The 21,153-nt window shown below is 35.7% G+C and overlaps 2 protein-coding genes across 2 annotated transcripts in view; both read right to left on the bottom strand.

The window, feature by feature from the left end:
* Window positions 1-21,153, bottom strand: part of LOC129222963 (uncharacterized) — a 60,543-nt gene that overhangs the window by 22,178 nt on the left and 17,212 nt on the right. The window lies entirely within an intron of this gene.
* On the bottom strand, window positions 12,901-13,592 carry LOC129222051 (translocon-associated protein subunit delta-like). Its single transcript, XM_054856473.1, has one exon. The coding sequence runs from the start codon at window positions 13,481-13,483 to the stop codon at window positions 12,971-12,973; it is 513 nt and encodes a 170-aa protein (XP_054712448.1). The 5' UTR covers window positions 13,484-13,592; the 3' UTR covers window positions 12,901-12,970.

Genomic DNA, 21,153 nt, shown 5'->3' with positions numbered 1-21,153 from the left:
TCAGCCCCGTTAGATCTTTCACTTTAATAAATTTAAACAACTGAATCATGTCTCCTCGGTCTCTTCTTTGCTCAAGACTACATTTTTAGCCTTCTAAATCTGGAATCATAGTCTAAATGAGAAAGTCCATTTATTACCCTTGTAGCCCGCCTTTGAACCCTTTCCAATACATTCAGTAAATTACCGCCCATTAGCCAGGGCTAAAGCAGAAATACATGAAATACATTAATATCTTTCTTAAGATAAGGAGACCAATACTGAACAGCATACTCCAAATGAGGTCTTACCAAACTTCTATATAAGGGAAAAATATAAGAAGGTGTGAGACTTGAAAAATCAACTTTGGATTTTTTTTGCGACACCCTAAAATACACACACACCGTGAGAGGATTGAACAAAAAAAATGTTTAGATTAATAAATTAGCTCATCTGAACATGGAATATAACTAAGAATGATCTACTATTTCTTTTTCATCTTTTTTTCCAAAAAGGTCCCTTATCATACTCTTATGTAGGGGAAGGCAGAGCAAGATGGAATAGCGGGGTAAGATGAAATACTGAAGCTCCTAGCAAGGTGGGTGCTAATATCTAGCGGAAAAGTAGTCAAGTAGTTGCGTTGGGTGAAGCAGAAACAGGGGTGATTGTGAGTTCATCAAAAAATACCTGAAAGTTTCAAAGCAAGACGGGTGGGGGGGGGTCATCTTTGACCCTTATTACTTAAGTGCACCTTTGCCATAGTATTAAATAGCTCTGAGTCAAAATATTGTGTGTACATGTGATTAAATTTTTAATGGGTTACAAAGTTACTTTTGAGCTGGTGTTATACAAATTATCTTGACATTTATTTGTCCATCTTAAGGGATAGGTGTCCATCTTAAGGCTCTTGCAGGTATATTTGATGAGTATTATATAATTTAAAAAAATTGCGGAGGTAGGGAGATAAAAGCATAACAAAAAAAAACATAATTCCGGTATTTTCGGACATAAAAATACCGGAAATACGTCCGAAAATGCCGGAAATTCAGTAAAACACAGGAACACAATCACCCCTGCAGAAACCACGTTGGTCGAAGCAACCTGGTTGTGCGCTGTATTTGTAGTGCATAAAAATTTTCTCTCAATTTTCTTGCATTCCGCCGTGCTCTTATTTTGTTGGAACACCTTTCCAAGTGTAGTTTGGTGAGTACGATTTTACTAATCGTTTGTACTCTCATATAATCATAATCCGCAACTCTAAAGGATAAATTTACAGTTATTTAATGTAATTTTATTTATAACCTGAACTTGAGTCGACCGTGAACACGCCGAATGACGTCAGTGGGGCAAGACGAGATATTATACGAGGGGCATGATGGAATACTATCTCATCTTACCCCCCACATTTATTGCGATTTGTTTTTTATTCTTTTGAGATTTCTTAAGATAGTGAAAAGAAAGACGAATATGGGAATTTGGTCACTAGAATCGATGCAACATGCTATTGAATGTATAGTGAGTGGGGAAATGGGATTTCAGAAAGCATCCCGAACTTATACCACGGGCTACACTTCATAGAAAAGTGAAAGAATCTAAAAAACAACAATTGGACAGAGGTATTCTTACGGTTTCGACAACTGGAAAAATGTATTCAAATAAAGAAACCACAAGTTTAGATCTAGTTTAGCCTTTTTCCCCATGAAAACTATTTTTTCTTGGGAAGAAGGAGACCTTCTGGCGGACTAAAAGAAAGGAACTTTTTGTGGTGAAGGCTCAAAACGAACGAAAGAAAATAAAAAAAATCTAAGCAGAGAGAAGAGAATAAAATGGAAAAATATAAGCAGGAAGAGGAGAAAATCGAGGAAAAAAAGAAGAAACAAAACGTGAAAAAGGGATTTGGATGATATTTTTTCATTTACCCCATCAACTCGTACAGCAATGAAAGTTGGCCAGTCAAAAGATAAAAACAAAAGAATACAGACTGGAAAATTAAAAACAAAAAACTGTACTTAAAGGGAAACCATCCGAGTCTTCATCGTCGTCTGAGCCTTCTGATGTCGAATGCCTTTACTGTGGACATTTACTATATTCCCAATCAAAAGAAGGATTTATTAGGTGCTGCGAATGCAAGAAATAGGCCCATTGATCATGTGCAGGAGAGGAGGATGAGGACGATGAAGCTGCTCATCTTTCTGACTTATGGCAAACATTGAATCTCATCTTACCCCACCTGGTAGGGTAAGATGGGATTTTGACTCATCTAATTTAAACATGCGTCAAAATTTTTCTGTTGGAAATAGGATATCGAGTCAAATTTTATACTTTTATAATACTTGAGAGATAATAATGACATAGTTTTCTAATTTATTTATGAGTTTAATTTGCCCCCACAACTGTTTTTTGGTTAAGTGTCTCATCTTGCCCCACCCTCCCCTAATACTGTAATGATCATATTTATTGTAAGCAGGCAAGGGCAGTTCAATATCTTTCTCTGATATATCATTTAAAGTATCTTCTTTATTTAATGAATACTGTAAAAGCAGTTATTTTTGCGAGACTTGAAATTTTGCGTGCCTGTCGTAATCACGAAATTTTATGCCTCGCGAAGTTATTTTGTTTCTCAACTTTCCTTCTCACTATAGAAAATTCACGAAATTTTCAACTTGTGAAATCACTGATATCTTCATTTTTGTGAAAAAAAATGCTTTTACAGTATTGGAACAATAATCTCTTTGAAATCCAAAACGTTCATCTACAGGACATTCTTAGCAGCCAGAAAAAACAAAGAAGTTACTTACTTGGCACTTATCGCTAATTCATATACTTTTCTTTTTAAGTGAATCTCTATTCAATACAAATATTAGCTAAATATTTGTATATTAGCTAATATTTGTATTGAATATTGTTATGAGAGAAAACAAACTAATGGCATCAAACAGATAGAAAGTATTGCCAGGGAAGTGCACAGTAATTTTGGGGCCCAAAACAAATGACTTTTACGGGTCCCCCTTCATATTGTTTATCCTGCGTCTCTGCATATATTTCACCCCTCATTTCAAAAATGTCAGGCTTGGGTCCGGGCCAACAGGTGTCGCTCCCCCCCCCCTCGCTCTGTGCACGCCTTTGCGCACAGCGTCTTTTTTTTTTTTCTTTTTTTAAGTTTATAAAAGTAGTTTCCAGAAAAAGTAGTGCAGTGTAGTGCACTACTTTTTTTAAACAGAAGTGCGCTACACTACAAACAACTAAAAAATATAGCTACTACAGTAGCGTTGCTATTTGTAGCACAATACTTCCAACCACTGGTTTAATATAATTATTAAACTATTTAAAATAACTGAAATAAAGTGGTATAGCTACAACATTTCCAGAAAATATTAATTTATTTTTCTTCTAAATTATTTTTCTCTGGGATTTTAATTGAGCAATCTCTTACAGAAAGTTTAGAGCGATTGAGTGGTGCTTTCAGAGTACCACTCAAGAGAGCGATTGAGCGTGCTAGGGATGGCCTGCATCTGAGCTCTACAGGGGTCAAAATGGTTAGTGGATTAATTTTAAGGGCTTCGGAGTCAAAAAACTAAGTTGGAATGGGGGGCATGGTTCAAGCATCAGGTATCGAGAGAATGAAATTTTTTTGGGTATTGCTAGAAATGGAAATAAAGTGACGAACAAGAGTAGTAATGTTAACAATTGTAATTTAGGAAATTTCAGGGTGTTAAATAAAAGCAACTTAGGCATGCTTAAAGTTTTCTATACCAATGCAAGCAGTATTAGGAACAAGATGGATGAATTGAAAAGCATAGTTATGGATGAGAAGTTGGATGTTATTGGAATTACAGAGACATGGGCTACCGAATCTGATGCAGAGTTATTACATATTGCTGGGTATAATTTGTTCAGACAGGATAGAGTAGGTAAAAGAGGTGGTGGGGTTTTATTTTATGTTAGAGACAATTTTATTTGCAATGAATTGGTCATAAATGATAAGCCTACTGATATTGATATGGTTTGGCTGGAGTTGATGAGCAGTAAGGGCAAGAAGCTACGCTTTGGAAACATTTATAGGCCACCTAATTCAAACCAGGGACAAGATGAACAGATGTACCGTATTATTAATGACATGTCCAGTAAGGGATCCGTTATCATAATGGGAGATTTCAATTTTTCGGGTATTGATTGGAATAATTTTTACCCTGGTAATGGCAAAGAAGAGGAATTTTTAAAAGTAATTGGTGACTGTTTCTTAGTTCAAGTTGTAACTCAGGTAACTCGAGAGGAGGCGATTTTGGATCTAGTTTTTTGTGACATAGGTAGTTTTGTTCAGGGGTTGAGTGTAGGGGAGCATATTGGAGATAGTGATCATAACAGCATTAGGTTCCGGGTTAAATTTGAAGTGTGCAAAGAAGATAATTTTAGGTTTGTGCCCAATTTCAGAAACACTGATTTTGTTGCACTTAGGCAGAGCTTGAAAGAGGTTTTTTCGTCAGGGTTGGAAAATAGCGACGTAGATCAGCAGTGGACGGAATTTAAGGATAAACTTGCTAAAACCGTTGGGGACTATGTTCCATTTAGGAGAAAAGGTGTTAGTACCAAAATTTGGCCCATGTGGTTCTCCAGGGAGACTAAAGAAGCTCTTAATTATAAGCAAGCCACTTTTCGTAAGTTTAAAGAAACTGGTCAGAGTGCGGAGAGGCTCCAGTATGGTAAGGCAAGGCGAAATTTTAAGTATTTGGTACGGATTCAGAAAAGGGAATTGGAGCAAAGGCTGGTAGATGACATTGATGGGAACCCTAAGAGGTTTTTTGCTTACGCTAATTCTGGGAAAGCTCGAAACAGTCAAATTGGGCCTTTGGTTGATGAGTATGGAAATTTAATCCAAAACGATAGGGATATTGCAAATGTTCTAAATAACTTTTTTTCCAGTGTGTTTAACGATAACTGTACCTCAACAGTTGACACTAACAAGACACAAGCTATTATACAGCTTGAGGATTTGGTATTTTCCAGGGAGGAGGTTTTATTTCATTTGAAAAAGATTAAAGCAACTAAAGCTCCGGGACCAGATAATATTTATCCAAAAATTTTAGTTGAATGTGCAGAGGAATTAGTGGATGTTATTTTGAATATTTTCAATGCTTCTTATAACTCGGGGATGGTGCCAGAGGACTGGAAGCTGGCTAACATAACGCCACTCTTCAAGAAGGGGGTCTAAAGGTATTGCTGGGAATTATAGACCTGTAAGTTTGACTTCGGTGATTTGTAAGATTTTCGAAACTTTGATCAAAATTAAGATCATGATGTTCTTAGAGACTAATAGTCTGTTGACTAGTTTGCAGTATGGTTTCAGGAAAGGTAAATCCTGTACTACTAATTTATTGCATTTCTACGACAAGGTTACCTCAGCTTTAGATAACAAAAAATGTGTGGATGTTGTTTATATTGATTTTCAAAAAGCTTTTGACAAGGTACCGCATGTTGCTCTTCTCAGCAAGTTAGCTGACATTGGAATAGGAGGAAAAACTTTACTTTGGGTTAGAAATTGGCTTACTGGTAGGAAGCAAAGGGTAGTTGTGAGAGGAAATCATTCTAATTGGAGTGATGTTTTAAGTGGGGTTCCTCAGGGATCAGTTTTAGGGCCTCTTTTGTTTATTATATTTATGAATGACATCAATGAAAATATTTCTGGAAGCATGAATTGTTTTGCTGACGATGTAAAAGTTATGGGGATTATCGAAAATGAAGAACAAGTAAAACAGCTGCAAGAGGATTTAGATCATATTACTAAGTGGGCAGATAAATGGGGTATGGCAGTTAATGTAGGGAAATGTCAAGTGCTACACTTAGGTCATGGAAATAAGCGTATGAGATATCGTTTACAGGGTTCAGTCATAAATCAGGCAGAAAATGTTATGGATCTGGGTGTCTTTATAAATCAGGACTTCAAGTTTAGTCAACAGTGCAGTATTGCTAGTAACAAAGCCAACAAAATGCTTGGGTTCATCAATAGATCTATTTCAAACAAATCTAAGAAAGTTCTTCTGCCTTTATATAGGAGTTTAGTAAGACCTCATTTGGAGTATGCTGTTCAGTTTTGGTCGCCTTATCTGAAGAAAGATATTTTTGTATTGGAAAGGGTTCAGAGAAGGGTAACTAAATTAGTAAGGGGACTCTCAGATTTAGATTATGATACCAGACTTAATAGGCTTAACATGTACAGCCTGGAGCAAAGGAGAGTCAGAGGGGACATGATTCAGTTATTTAAATTTATCAAAATGAAAGATGTAAATGGATTAAATTTTTGCGGGAAAAGCAGAACAAGGGGTCATTGTTTTAAGCTATTTAAATCTCAGGCTAACTTGGAAATCAGGAAAAACTACTACTTTAGCAGGGTCGTGGGCACTTGGAATAGCTTACCGGAAGAGGCGGTAATGAGCAAGGGAGTGGATAGCTTTAAGAGGGCCATTGATCTTCATTGGGGACTAATTAATTGACTAGGACCAGCCTAGCTGGGCCCAGGGCCTGTTGCTGGTCGTCACATTTGTATTTGTATTTCTTTTGTCACTGTGAAGGAATATGTAAAAGAGAGAAACAGAAATCATTCACCATATATTGAGTGCAAAAATTTTATCTGCTGGAATGAAACTGAATTTTTTTTAATAGAGTGAAACCTCATTAATTTGGACTAACAGGGAATCCAAGTCATCCGAATTACTGAGAGTACAGATCGATAAAAAACTATAAATTGAGCCAACGTAAATAAACAAACTACTGTACACTGCAAAAATTGTATCTTGAATTCGAGAACGAAATATAAAACTGTATAAGAGAAAATTACAAAAATACAAAACACGACCTAGAAAAAGACATAATTGCACTAATTAGCCTTTTACTAAAAGAGGCTGTCGTCCTGATTAAGCAAAGTCCAGTTTAATAGTCTGGGAATTAATAAGGGTTTTCTGTATTTAACTTAATATCATTCTGAACTTGCAGAACAGATTTTGTTCAATAGGCTTCAAAACTTGTTTTTTATGTCAATCACAATCACAAATGGATATGTGAATATATCATTCATTGCAATATGCAAAACATATGCTAATCCATTAATTAAACTGCTTCGAATTCTCAAAGATAATTCTTAACCGTACCGAGTAGCACTTTGGCCATGTAGCCGAGTACCAAGTACTTAGCCTTTCACTACTCGGCCGAATACCAAGTTAGAGTACCAATTATGTTTTAAGAACAACCACCAATACACACACGATGAATTTTGAACTCATTGGAATTGTAGTACAGACCACATCATAATACCATACAAGAGTTTTTAAAACAAAATTCCAGATAACATTTAATTATGCATTATTTAAAAAATTTTGTTTTGTGTCAAAAATTTTACAAAAAAGTTATTTTTAAAATTAAAAATAAACAAATAAATAAAAGGTATGATTAATCAAGTTGAAATTAATACATTACATTAATCTATTATAGTTCTAGTCTGCCAAGCATTTTTAAAAGCAAAAAAAAAAAAAAAAACGTTAAAAGCACAAATGTACAGGAAAACTGTAGACACGTGTTTCTGCGTTACAAGGAACATCTTTTTCAGTGCATAAAATGTGAGATAATGAATGTAAAGACATCCGGCTTTTGTCGGATGGCTTTAAATCTATAAGCTCACATTTTGTGCATTGAAAACGGCATTCCTTGTAACACCAAAACACGTGTCTGCAGTATTCCTGCACCTTTTTTACCTCATTTTTAATAAATAAGTTTGATTAATTTTGGAGACATTAAAAAAAATATTTACGCCATTGAAGCATAATAAATTTCATTATTCCCAAAATTTAAATTTGACTTGTAAATAATTGCAATACAATATATGCTTGTATTTTTTTATTATTTGTAAGTTCTCTCTAGAACAATATTAATTTTTTTACAACTACTTAGCATTGGCCGGGTATCTGATCAAAATTTGGCAGAGTAGTTACCGAGTATTCGGTACCTCTCTACTTGTTAGAAAAATAAGGACTTAATATAATGCCTAAATTTTTATTTATATATAAGCGAAAGAACAGGTTATTTACTCCTTTCTTCTCAGGAGCACAATTGAAAAATGTGACTGAAATAATATACTTTGGTGCTTTTTCTTCTCACTTCTTGTACACAATTGCTAAAATCAGTTGTTTTTCAACACCATTTATTCCCTCACCATGCAAACGTGCATAAGAAGGTTTTAGTAACAAGCAAAAGCTCTGTACAGTCAACTCTTGAAATCTTGAAGCCTTAATAACTCGAACACTCCTTTACCTTGAAGCTGTCATTAGATCCCCAAATTATCAGTTTCCAATGCTAAGTTGTCTCTATATATCGAATGCGCAACTTTTCATTTCAAATACAAAAGTGATGACCAGCAACAGGCTCTGGGCCCAGCTAGGCTGGTTCCTAGTCAATTTACAATCCCCAATGAAGATCAATGGAACCTCTTAAAACTATCTACTCCTGTACTCATTACCACCTCTTCCAGTAAGCTGTACCAAGGTTCCACTACCCAGCTAAATTAATAATTTTTCCTAATATCCATGTTAGCCTGAGATTTAAATAGCTTAAAACAATGACCCTTTGTCCCGTTTTCAGTGCTAAACTTTAGCCCTGTAACATCTTTCATTTTAATAAATTTAAACAACTGAATCATGTCCCCTCAGTCTCTTCTTTGCTCAAGACTACATTTTTAGCATTCTAAGCCTGAAATCGTAGTCTAAATGAGAAAGCCCATTTATTAGCCTTGTAGCCTGCCTTTGAACCCTTTTCAATACATTAATATCTTTCTTAAGATAAGGAGACCAAAGCCGAGCAGCATACTCCAAATGAGGTCTTACCAAACTTCTATATAAGAGCAGAAATACTTCTTTAGATTTGTTTGAAATAAATCTATCGATAAACCCAAGCATTTTATTGGCTTTGTTACTAACTCGGCTGCACTGGTGACTAAACTTTAAATCCTGATTTATTAAGACGCCCAGATCAGTAACTTTTTCTGCCTGATGAATGACTGAACCTTACAAATAATAACTTGTACACTTATTTAAATGCCCTAAATGTAGCATTTGACATTTCCCAACATTAACAGCCATACCTCATTTATTAGCCCACTCTGTAATATGATCTAGATCATTTTGCAGCTGATTTGCTAGTTCTTCATTTTCTACAATCCCCATAACTTTGGCATCATCAGCAAAACAATTCATGTTCCCAGAAATATTTTTATGAATATCGTTCATAAAAACAATGAACAAAACAGGCCCTAACACTGATCCTTGAGGAACCCCGTTTAAAACCACACGCCATTTAGAATAATTTCCCCTCAAAACTACCCTTTGTTTCCTTCCGGTCAGCCAGTTTTTTACTCAAATGAAAATTTTCCCTCCTATTCCTATGTCAGCTAATTTACTAAGCAGAGCAACATGCGGTATCTTATTGAAAGCTTTTTGAAAATCAATGTAAACAACATCTACAGGGTTCTTATTTCATTCATGAAAATCCAGCAAAAAATCTTACAAAAATAAACCATTTCTAATTCTTTTTACAGTGCTTTGCTCCATTAGTTTGTAGGAGAGAGGAATTCCTTCACAAACAGCGCAACTGTAATTCTCCTCCCTCCCTCTGGACATGATTAGGAACCGGTACAGTATTGTCAGAATGAGTGAAAACTAATGGACTGGGCAACATTTTGCACTGACTCAGAACCGCAGCCAAGTACTTTTTGATAGACATCAAATCTTGCCAAAAATTAAAAATTTACCTCTTTTAATATTATCTCAAGTTTTAAGTTTTTTATTTGAAATTTGGTACAGACTGGCCTTAATACTATCAAAATTGTTTCCACATAGAGATTTTTTTTTTTTTTTTTTGATTTCTTAATATTTTAAAAAAATTACCGGAAATGAAAAAAGGAACCAAAAATAACCTTTTTTATTCCAAAAAAAATGCTATTTTGTGCAATTTTTTTTTCTCTCAAATCAGCTACTTCTAATAACTCTGCATCCTTGTTTAAAAAGAATGAACCTTAATTTTATGTTTCAGATCATCAGGAGGATTGGAATCTTGTCAATTAGTAGACACCTTTTTTTTACTGAATCCCCACTTTACCAGCTTCTACTTATTTCAATTTTGATTTTTTCCCCCACTACTGTACATTTTTATACTTCTCAAGTATCAATAAAAAACCGATAGTAAAAATGGGTGCTGTTTCTTCTTTTTTTTTATTACAGTTATTATGCCTGCAAAATGCTTCTCTGGACCAGGGCTCTCCAACCTACGGCCCGCGAGCATATTTTTCCCGGCCTGCAAGAAGCTTACAAACTGAAAACAAAATTCATGGGACAGCTCCTGATGTCTGACCAGTCTTCTATCATCATCAAAGATATCCTAAAATGTATTTCATTCCCAAAATGTTTTTGAAAAATAAATTAGAAACTTCATTTTCTACAAAACTAGTTTGTAAGGAGGAAAAACTTTTTACTTCAAAGATAACCTAAAATTGACTTCATTTTGAAAAATAATATGGGGGAGAGAATTCCAACCCCTTTTCCCCTCAATTTGACTGAAAATGAGAATTTTGAAAACTTCTCCCAAGGAGGATGCTGAAAGTTGTCCCCCAACCATCTCTAACTCACGAAAAATTTACTGAAATTTGGAAAAAAAAAAAAATTCAGAGGGATACGGCTCGAACCTGTCATTTCCGTCCATCGTCTTATTTAACGACAGCATAAAAAGTTAAGGACTTATAACTTTCGATATCTATCTTTTCTTCAAAGCAGCAAAGTGCACATAAAGTATTTCTTAGTGCTAAATACATTTCATTCATTTTAGGAATTTTTTTCACTCATTCATTTTAGGAAATTTAAGCAAGATGAGTAAAGGCAGCAGCATCAAATCTTTGCCTGGCCCCGAAAAATGGCATTGGGGGAAGGCTGAAAGGCAGCTAAAAACCCCCGTCTCATTGTAACTTGGCTTGCCCATTCCTAACTTGAATCCTAACTACACTCATGCTACCACACAACAAATTGTGGGTGGGTGGGTTAGAGTCAACTAAATATGATTTAAACTGGATTGTTAGTCTGCCTTGTCTCCAAAACTTTACAATGTAGCCCTTGAACAAAAAAAGGTTGGAGCCCCTGCTTTACACTAAACCTCTTAAAAGGCATAGATCAGAGGCAGGATAAACAAAAGCAAATACTCAGTTTCATTTTAAATTCTATGCTATTGTTATACCTTAGATTTTTATACATTTTGTTTTTCTCATGAATGTTTTCAAAAAAGTAATTTGAAAAAAATTACAGACCTTGTTAAAAATATTCCTGCTGCTGTATTTTTATTTGAAGTGGTAATTACGTATTTAAATATGTAACCTAAGTTTAATACAGAAATTTTGCTGCGACATCAATGTAAAATATGATAAATAATTAATTTAGCTTTTTTTTTAGTTATAATTATTTCTATATTTATAATGCAATAAAATTATAAAACTATGACAACTGCACAAAAGTTGTACTCCTAAATGTTTCTCAACTAATTCAGCTTTCTTGCTGCACTTTGTGACAGAAAATAAAGAAATTAAATAATTATGAACTAAATAACTTATTTAAGGAGAGGAGTTTGATCCACTACTTCATTCTTCACAAAAACCAATTGAGAAATTAAGTTGCAAACTTGAGAAAATTACCCAGCACTGAAAAATAGCAACATGTTTCTGAAATGAAAATTTTCAATACACCTATACCACAAGATTTTGTAATAGGATTTGTAGAACTATAGGAGCTATTTGTAGGTCATCAATTAAAATTATTGAGACTGGTCCAAAGAGCCCCATCATACCCTAGTTTTAAAAATTATAGTCGTTTCATGGCTATTGTTTTTAAAGTAAAAGAACTGAATATCAAGTTACTTTAGTTCAGACAGAATTGCCATTTTACCTTTACTCTTGATATCTCGAAAACCTTGATATAAAAAATATTTTTCCCCTGGATTTTGTGCATTTATGTAATGTTATTTTGCATTCTTATGTTGAAGAGCTTTTAATCAAAACCTTGTTATGTTGAATATTTTTCGAAGTCAAATATATAAATTTTCCGAAAAACCGCAGTTTGTCTTGAAGCAAATCGAGGAATGTTTCCAAAAATTTCTCATGCCCTTCATTATTTCTCTTATGGGTTAGGAATGATTCAGAGAAGCTTATCTATTGTCACTTTCGTTCTAAAGCCCGGGGGCGGGAGGTCAGAGAATGGGAGTCAGGGAAGTCCTGAGAAGCCAAAAAACCTACCTAAAACTTTTCGCCTGCTTCTCATGCCATTTTGTTGGACCTTTGGACTATTTCCACCTCCGTAAAAAAGGGAGATGAATGAAAAACCCCTTAGAGGCACAGGGAATGGTTCAATCCTTTTGTTCCAGGACACTTGAAACCATTCTGTAACTTGATAATCCAAATTTTTTATAAGTTTAGGCCTGGTAAATCACTACATTTTGCTACTTCACTAGAATGTTATTTTTTATTCTTTTCCTCTATTTTTTTTAGCTCATTTCAAAAATTAAAATTTTTGCCATTGGATCAAAACTTTTTTCAACTTTCAAGACATGTTTCCACTTATTTTGAATATTGTGACCAATTTTTAGAATATTATTTTTTTAAATTATAATCTTGTTATCTCGAAAACTCATTTTTTTAGTCTCTGTCTCTTTGGCTTCGTGATATCGAGAGTATACCGTATTTCATTTCTGAAGTGGTATTGAAATATTCATAAAAACTTATTTGTTCTACAGCGTTGAAAACATGAACACAGAAACAAACAGAGAGGGATCTATAGCTTAACTAAACCTGAGGTTTCAAAAATGCAATATATTTTATATTTAGAACAACACATTCTGAAACTGCAAAAATCAATTCTTATAAAATTTTATTGAATGATTTTAATCGATGTTTTTTTTTACAAAACCACTTAGTAAATGATCATGCTACAAGCTTAGACCTTTCAGAAAAGGCGATGTACCACAAAACTATGCTGAAAGCAGCTGCCCAAAATTCACTTTGAACAGATGGTCCATAATAAGAACCTGCATGATAAACAGAAATTGAAAATGCAGAAGGAATTCCAGAAATATCCTCCCCGTTTCGCTGGGCCTTCCTTAGATTTGCAAAACCTTCTTCATCATATATTTTGATGTTATGCTGACCACTTGAAATTTTAGCGGCGTCTTCTGACCAACTAACTTGATACTTGGAGCTATCTGGAGATTTGACAGCCAGAAGAGTTTTTCCATTTACGTCTGCATAAAGAGTTAAATCCTTAACGCTAGAATCACATTTGACTGAGAATTCTGTGATTAAAGCAACATCAGAAACTACTATGCCATCTACTGTAGTATAAGAAGTCTCTTTGACCGTTGGATTTCGGCATATTTCACCCATCACTGAAGACACAAAGCATAACAAAATCGAAGAAATAACAATTGTTCGTATCATTTTGAAAAATTGTACACGTATTAGTTCCGCTCTAGGGCAAAAAAACAGAAAACTTTCTCCAGAAATCGTATCGTCAGTAGTAAATTATATTACTTTCAACGCCTGTGGGTTAGTCTTCGACGAGAGTTCAGAAATCAAGTCCCTTCGCTTCAGATTTTAGGAGATGCGTTCGCCGACCACGACTGGTCGACCGATATCTAACCGCAGCATTCTATGATCTACCGGTAGACCGCAATTTATGCTGGTTGATCGGTTGATTGAAGCACGGAAAAACGCAAGGAAATAAAAGCGACCAAGAACAGTTTACACGACAGAACAAGTTGGGGTTTTCTGGGGTCCCTCTGTATCTCAGCCCCATGAAGACCCTCGGAGTTGATTTTAGGTACACTCAATCTCTAGTGGCCCCTGACGACGTAAACCAAAACATATTCCCCTGGACCATCAGGGGGAGGGGGAATTTAAGTTATAAAATTGCTGTTCAAAAATATTTTCGCTTTCTTTGACAGGGCTGCAGCCCAGACGAAAAAAGGAATCAAGCTGAAATTTCGCACACACATTCCTTGTGCCCTACTGATGTGCCTTTAGTGCCATTTGACCCCCCTCCCCCCTCGTTTTTACCCCACAAATCGTACATTCCTGGAGTTTTGCAGCAGCCCCCTAGGGGGCTATGGTAATGATTTTTTGTGTTCATATTCTTGGGGGGCCATTGAGGACATATACAAAAATTTAAACCCCAGGGACATCATGGGCCGGAGTAATTATAGTTAAAAATCACTAATTTCCCCTAAATTCATATATGTACTTACTCTCAGCTTATAGGGTTTGTTAATCTCTGACTGCAATTGCAAGGCTAGAACAGATCTAATGATTATTCAAAAGTTTTCTTTGGAAATAAAATTTAATCAAGACAAAAAAAAAAAAAGTTAGATATAACAAAAGTCTGTTGGCAACAGCCGGACTGCTGTGTGATGTCGAGAACATGGCGATGGCATCCGTCGGTGTAAAGTAACAGCTCATAATTTATGTCTTGTAAAAACCCATTTTTCGTATTTGTTGCATCCGAATTAAACCCACTCGACACACCTCAGGCACGGATATAACAAAAGTGGCGACGAGGATTTTCAAGAGTTATGGACTATTAAATTGAATAGAATTCTGCAAGCATAAAAAAAATGGCTAACACTGATGAATTATTGAAGCAACTAACACAGCTGGCATTTACAACAAATCAACGGCTGGAACTTTTGGAAGAAGCACTTCGCCAACATCAAGGTCCATCAGCAACTACAGCGTCCAATGGGCCTGATAACGTTGAATTTTTAATGGAAACATTGGCGAAAGGTATTAGTGACTTTATTTACGACGCAGATCGCGGACTAACATTCGATAAGTGGTACACACGGTACGAAGAAACTTTCAATACCGATGCAGCTAAATTAGATGACGCCGCTAAAGTTAGGTTACTTTTAAGGAAATTGGATCTACCGTCGTATAATAAATATGTCAACTATATTCTTCCAAAGAAAGTCAAAGATGTATCATTTGCCGATACAGTGAGTCAATTGAAATCCATTAGTCTTAAACGGTCAGTATTTCACAAAAGATACAACTGTCTTCAAATAAAAAAATCAGACTTCGATGATTTCGCCTCATATGCAGGCATTGTAAATAAAAATTGCGAGGATATTGAATATAATCAATTGGACATTGAACAGTTCAAATGCCTAATTTTCATAAGTAGACTAAACGCACCAAAGTATTATGAAATTCGTGCTAGACTGTTACAATTAATAGATAAACAATCCCCTACATCACGAGTTGATATTCGGAAACTCGTAGAAGAATGCCAAACTTTCACTTCATTAAAAGAAGATGCAGCCATGATACAACAGTGCAGTTCATCAAAATCATCAATTAATAAAGTTTCGAACGATAAATTAGCAAAATTTGGCGAGGAAAAATGTCAAGAAACCCACAACAAAAGATCGTCTACTTCCAAGTTTGATAAAAAGAAAAGCGCAAAACTTGGTGAATCATCGCCAAATCCACGTAATGATAATCCAATTATGCCAAAATATCCTTGTTGGTTTTGTGGTGAAATGCATTTTGCAAAGAATTGTAATTATTCAAAACATCATTGCCAAAAATGTCACAGAATCGGGCATAAAAATGGATATTGTAACAGCGGACGCCAAGCTACTGCGGCTGGACGGAAGGAGGAAGGGAAGAAATTTTCGCCTAATACAGAAGCAGTTTTAGCCATAAATGAAATTTCTGTTGAAGATAAAAGAAAATACATTTCCGTGCAAATAAATAATGAAATGGTCAAACTTCAATTCGATACAGCTTCTGACATTACTATTATTTCCGAAGATACGTGGAAACAAATAGGAAAACCAACGGCGAACAAAACAAAATTTTCCGCCAACAGCGCATCTGGAAATCTCGTAAAGTTAACCCATAAATTTGACTGTCAAATAACAATAAATGATACTACGAAGACTGGAACTTGTTTCGTAACAGAAGTAAAAAATCTGAATTTATTTGGAATTCAGTGGATTGAACTGTTTGATTTGTGGGACTTTCCGATTTCAAGTATATGTTGCAGTGTTCGCTCTGTTCCGGACATTAATTTTACCCCGCAACTTATGAAGGAACTTCCTGCAGTATTTTCAACAGAATTAGGTCACTGTACAAAAACAAAGGTGACACTACAATTAAAGAAAAGTGTTCGACCAGTATTCAGAAACAAGAGACCAGTGTCCTATGCCGCACTTCCCAAAATTGAAGAAGAGTTAGATCGGTTGGAAAAGTTAGGAATAATTTCGCCAATTGATTATTTAGCATGGGCAGCTCCTATCGTAGTCGTCAAGAAGCCAAATGGGAAATTACGAATATGCGCTGATTATTCAACAGGACTAATGATGCACTGGAAACGAACAAGCACCCTTTACCCGTTCCAGATGATATTTTTGCAAACTTAGCTGGAAATTGCATTTTCAGTGTGATAGATTTATCTGAAGTATATTTTCAAATTGAAGTAGATGAAGATTCGGGTAAATTGCTCACTTTAAACACTCATAGAGGACTTTATAAGTTTAACAGATTACCCCTAGGAGTGAAACAAGCACCTGGAGAATTTCAGAAAATTATTGATGCAATGATTTCTGGCCTTAAAAACACAAGTGCTTATCTTGATGACATAATGGTTGCAAGCAAATCTGTTTCTGAGCATAAAAAGCAATTAAATGAACTTTTTGGAAGGCTTCAAGATTACGGTTTTGTCGTTCGTCCCGAAAAATGTCAACGATTTTTACCGAAAATTGAATTTTTAGGTCACATAATTGATGGCAACGGTCTCCCTCCAAATCCAAAGAAAATTCAAGCTATTAAGGAAATGCCTCCCCCAAAGAACATTTCAGAATTGAGATCTGTATTGGGAGCTATAAATTACTATGGAAAATTCGTGCCCAGACTTCAGAAAATCAGACAACCATTAGATAATCTGCTTCGAAAAGATGTTGAGTGGAAATGGACAAACAAATGCGAGCGAGTTTTTGAAGACATAAAGAAAATTTTGCTAAGTAACCTTCTTTTAACACACTACAACCCAGAATTTCCAATCATTGTTGCAGCTGACGCTTCATACTCTGGAATAGGAGCTACTATATATCATGAATTTCCAGACGGTTCCAGAAAAGCTATTTTCCACGCTTCAAGAACTTTGTTGGCTACAGAACAAAAATACAGTCAGATAGAAAAAGAAGGACTTGCATTAATATTTGCAGTAACAAAATTCCATAAGATGATATATGGGAGAGAATTTACCCTAGAAACTGACCACCAACCTCTCTTACGCATCTTTGGATCCCCAAAAGGCATTCCAACCCATACTGCAAACAGCTTGCTGTAACTGCTTGCACATTATTAGCCTACAATTTCAAAATTAGATATATTTCTACTTATTCTTTTGGCTACGCGGACATTTTATCAAGACTAATTTATTCAAAAATTCAACCCGAGGAAGAAAAATTGTCATCGCTTCAGTTCATTTGGAAACAACAGTAAATCAAATTTTGGATAACTCAGTTGAAGCAGTGAACATAACACACAAGCTTATTCAAGCTGAAACTAAAAAAGATAAAATAGCTCAACAAGTAATAGAATTTCTTGAACATGGTTGGCCTTCTCAGAAAAATAAAATTCCACAAGAAATGAAATCATATTTTAACAGAAGAGAGTCCCTCTTAGTTGTAAAAGGATGCCTAATGTTAGTTGAACGCGTCTTTATTCCAGAGAAATTCCGATGCAGAATTCTAAAAGAGCTGCATAGTGGACATCCTGGAATGGAACGCATGAAATCATATGCTAGAAGTTATGTATTTTGGCCTTCTTTGGATAAAGACATCGAAAATTACGTTAAGAGATGTCATCCATGCCAAATTTCTAGAAAATCACCCACCAAAACATTACTGCATTCTTGGCCATTAGCAAAAGAACCATTTGAAAGAGTACACGTCGATTATGCAGGGCCTATAGAAAGTTATTATTTCCTGCTTATTATCGATGCACATAGCAAATGGCCAGAGATTTTCACGACAAAATCTATTTCTACACCGGCAACTGTAAAATTTATGGAAGAAACTTGTGCCAGATATGGAGTACCGAAAACAATAGTCTCTGACAACGGTAAACAGTTCACCAGTCATCTTTTTGATCATTTTTGTAAACAAAATGGTATCCAGCAAAGTACAACACCTCCTCATCATCCTCAATCAAATGGACAAGCAGAGAGATTTGTAGACATTTTCAAAAGAGGAATTAAGAAAATTCAACAAGGAGGAGACCTTCAATCAGCTGTAAATACATTTTCGTTCATTTACCGGTATACACCAAATAAATACATTGGAAACAAATCACCGGCCGAGTTGATGCTGGGAAGAAAATTAAGAACTGTTTTGGACTTGGTTCGTCCATCTGAAAATACAGCTGCCAGGATCAATGAAAAGCAAAATTCGCAATTTAACAGGCACCATGGAGCAGAAAATAGAAACTTCAAGGAAGGCGATTTAATGTATGCTAAAGTGTACCTAAATAACACCTGGAAATGGGAACCAGGGAAAATAATCGAACGTAAAGGGAATGTACTTTACAACGTATTTCTCGAATTAAATGACAGTACGACTCATCCGTTCCCATGCTAATCAGTTACGCCTCCGGTAATGACGACACAGTAACACGTTCTAACTCCAATGTCTTAACTGAAGAGTTCAGAACCACCGAACGGCATGATCAGGACACGTGGTTCAATTTCGTTACTGCCGACCGATCAGAAATTGATGAATCTCTCCTGAGTGAGTTTTCATCTTCATCTGACACCGGGAGAGCTGATCATCTGTAGCGGCAGTACCGAACAGAGCCAGACCACAAAGAGCCAGAAAACTGCCTCAAAAATACAAGGACTACGTCATGTCCTAAACGAGGGAGATGTTAGATATAACAAAAGTCTTTTGGCAACAGCCGGACTGCTGTGTGATGTCGAGAACATGGTGATTGCATCCTTCGGTGTAAAGTAACAGCTCATAATTTATGTCTTGTAAATAAACTCATTTTTCGTATTTGTTGCATCCGTGTTAATTAAACACACTCGACCCAACTCAGGCACGGATATAACAAAAAAAAAAAAAAAAAAAAAAAAAATTGAATTTTGACATCTTGAATTCAAATTATGTTTTTCGCAATCACGAGTGTGTGTATGTAGGCGTGTGTGTTTGTGTGTGGGGGTATGTGTGTTTGTGAGTAGGGAGTATGTGTATGTGTGTAGGCATGTGTGTTTGTGTCTGTGTGCAGGCATGAATGTGTGAGTAGTTGTGTGCATGTGTGTGTGTATGTTTGTGTGTGTAGGTGTGTGTGCGTTTGTGTGTATGTGTGCATGTGTGTGTAGTTGTGTATGTATGCGCGTGTGTATAGGACATGGATGCAACTTGGAGATGACTTTCTCTATAGGAGCAGCATCGTGAGGAGCCAGTCGACGGTGATGGTGTGGAGGGTGGCGGTGGGAAAATAAAATGATAGCACGCCAAAAACAGTCAAATGAAAGCAATAAGCAATCGTGATTGCTCAAAAAAAAAAAAAAAAAAAAAAATATCATAAATATTCCACAGCGACTGCGCATGCGCGCGGACTTAGCTCATTGGGCTTTCTGTTTTAAGATTCTATGTAGTTTGTTTATATTTAAGCAGAGAAACAATAATGAATAAGATTAAAATACAGACCCCCCCTCCCCCCAGTTTCGCCGATACGAAATTTCTTTTCTTCCTGTTTTTCAGTTTTGATATATTTAAGGGGGAAGAAATTTTAAATGCCGGCGAAACTGGGGGAAACCATGAAAATATTTTGCGTGACATATTATGTGTAAGAGCCATTGTCTGTAAGGATCAGGCAGGTTGTGATTGTTGACATTTTTAATTTTCTTTATTTTTGCAAATGTTATTCCTTATCATGAATGTAATGTTTGTGCAAAATATGAGCTTTGTCTGCCTTACCGTTTTTGGGAAATTAATTTTTTTAATTTAGGGGGCGTGGCACATTTTTGCGTGTTTTTCAAATTTGCAGATTTTAAAGTTCTCGTTGCTTTTAGCGCCCCTATAATGACATGGATTTTAAAATTCTATACTATTATATGGTCTTCTTAGATACTATTACAGCTGTCAAATCGGTGTCACTACGAGGGCGACGGCCACGAACTCCGTTTAAAAATGACCGAAAATGAATTTTTTTCTATATTCAAGGCTAATTTTCTCAAAGCGCCTTCATGATGACACCAACATTTTTAGATCATTTTCTATCCACACTTACATACATCAAAAATATGTATCAAAATCGGTGTCACTATAAGGGCGCCAGTAGATATTGGAACTTTTATTCGATAAATTTCACAAAAACACAAATATTTAAAATCTAACTACAACTGTCGCCCTCATAGCAGAGATCTGATACTAAATTAGGTTGATAACCAACATGTTTGTCCAGAGGCGTAGGAACTTTGTAGAAGTAGGGGGAGCTGGGACATAGTATAAGAAGTGTCTGGAATCTAAGGGGTAGAAGCAGAGGCGCAACCAGAAAATAATTTTTTTAGGGGGGGACGGGGGGGGGAGGCTTTCAAACGTTTTTCCCCATAAAAAATTGGCTTCGAAGCTTCCATCACTTATTGAATATTGTATATATACAATTGTTTATGGAGAGAATGAGGTGATTAAACTTCTGGTTTTGAAAAGGAGTCGATTAGTACTCGAAGATGAGTACGTAGAAATAGAGGTGTTTCGGGGTCTCTCCCGGAAAATTTTCAAAATTCTTGTTTTAAAATCGAACTTATAGGTGATCTTTGATAATGTTAAGAAAAGAAAAGATTTGAAAACCCTCCCTGAAAAATTTTCGAAATTAATGTCTTAAAACGCGATTATATACCATATTTGTTGCCTTTAGTGAAAATATGACTCGAAGGATTGTCCTCGATCGATTTACATCTCCGTCCCAATATTTCGAATTGGAAGTCCTAAAAACGTAATTGTAGACAACCTTCAACGATGGCAGGGGAAAAGGCTGTACTAGGGCTCTACTCTGGAAATTTTTCAAAATTGAAGTCCTAATAAAGAGCGTTTTTCAATGAT

The sequence above is a fragment of the Uloborus diversus genome, chromosome 5 (genome assembly GCF_026930045.1).
Source record: "Uloborus diversus isolate 005 chromosome 5, Udiv.v.3.1, whole genome shotgun sequence".
Taxonomy (NCBI): domain Eukaryota; kingdom Metazoa; phylum Arthropoda; class Arachnida; order Araneae; family Uloboridae; genus Uloborus; species Uloborus diversus.
This window is presented reverse-complemented; position numbering and strand designations above follow the sequence as displayed.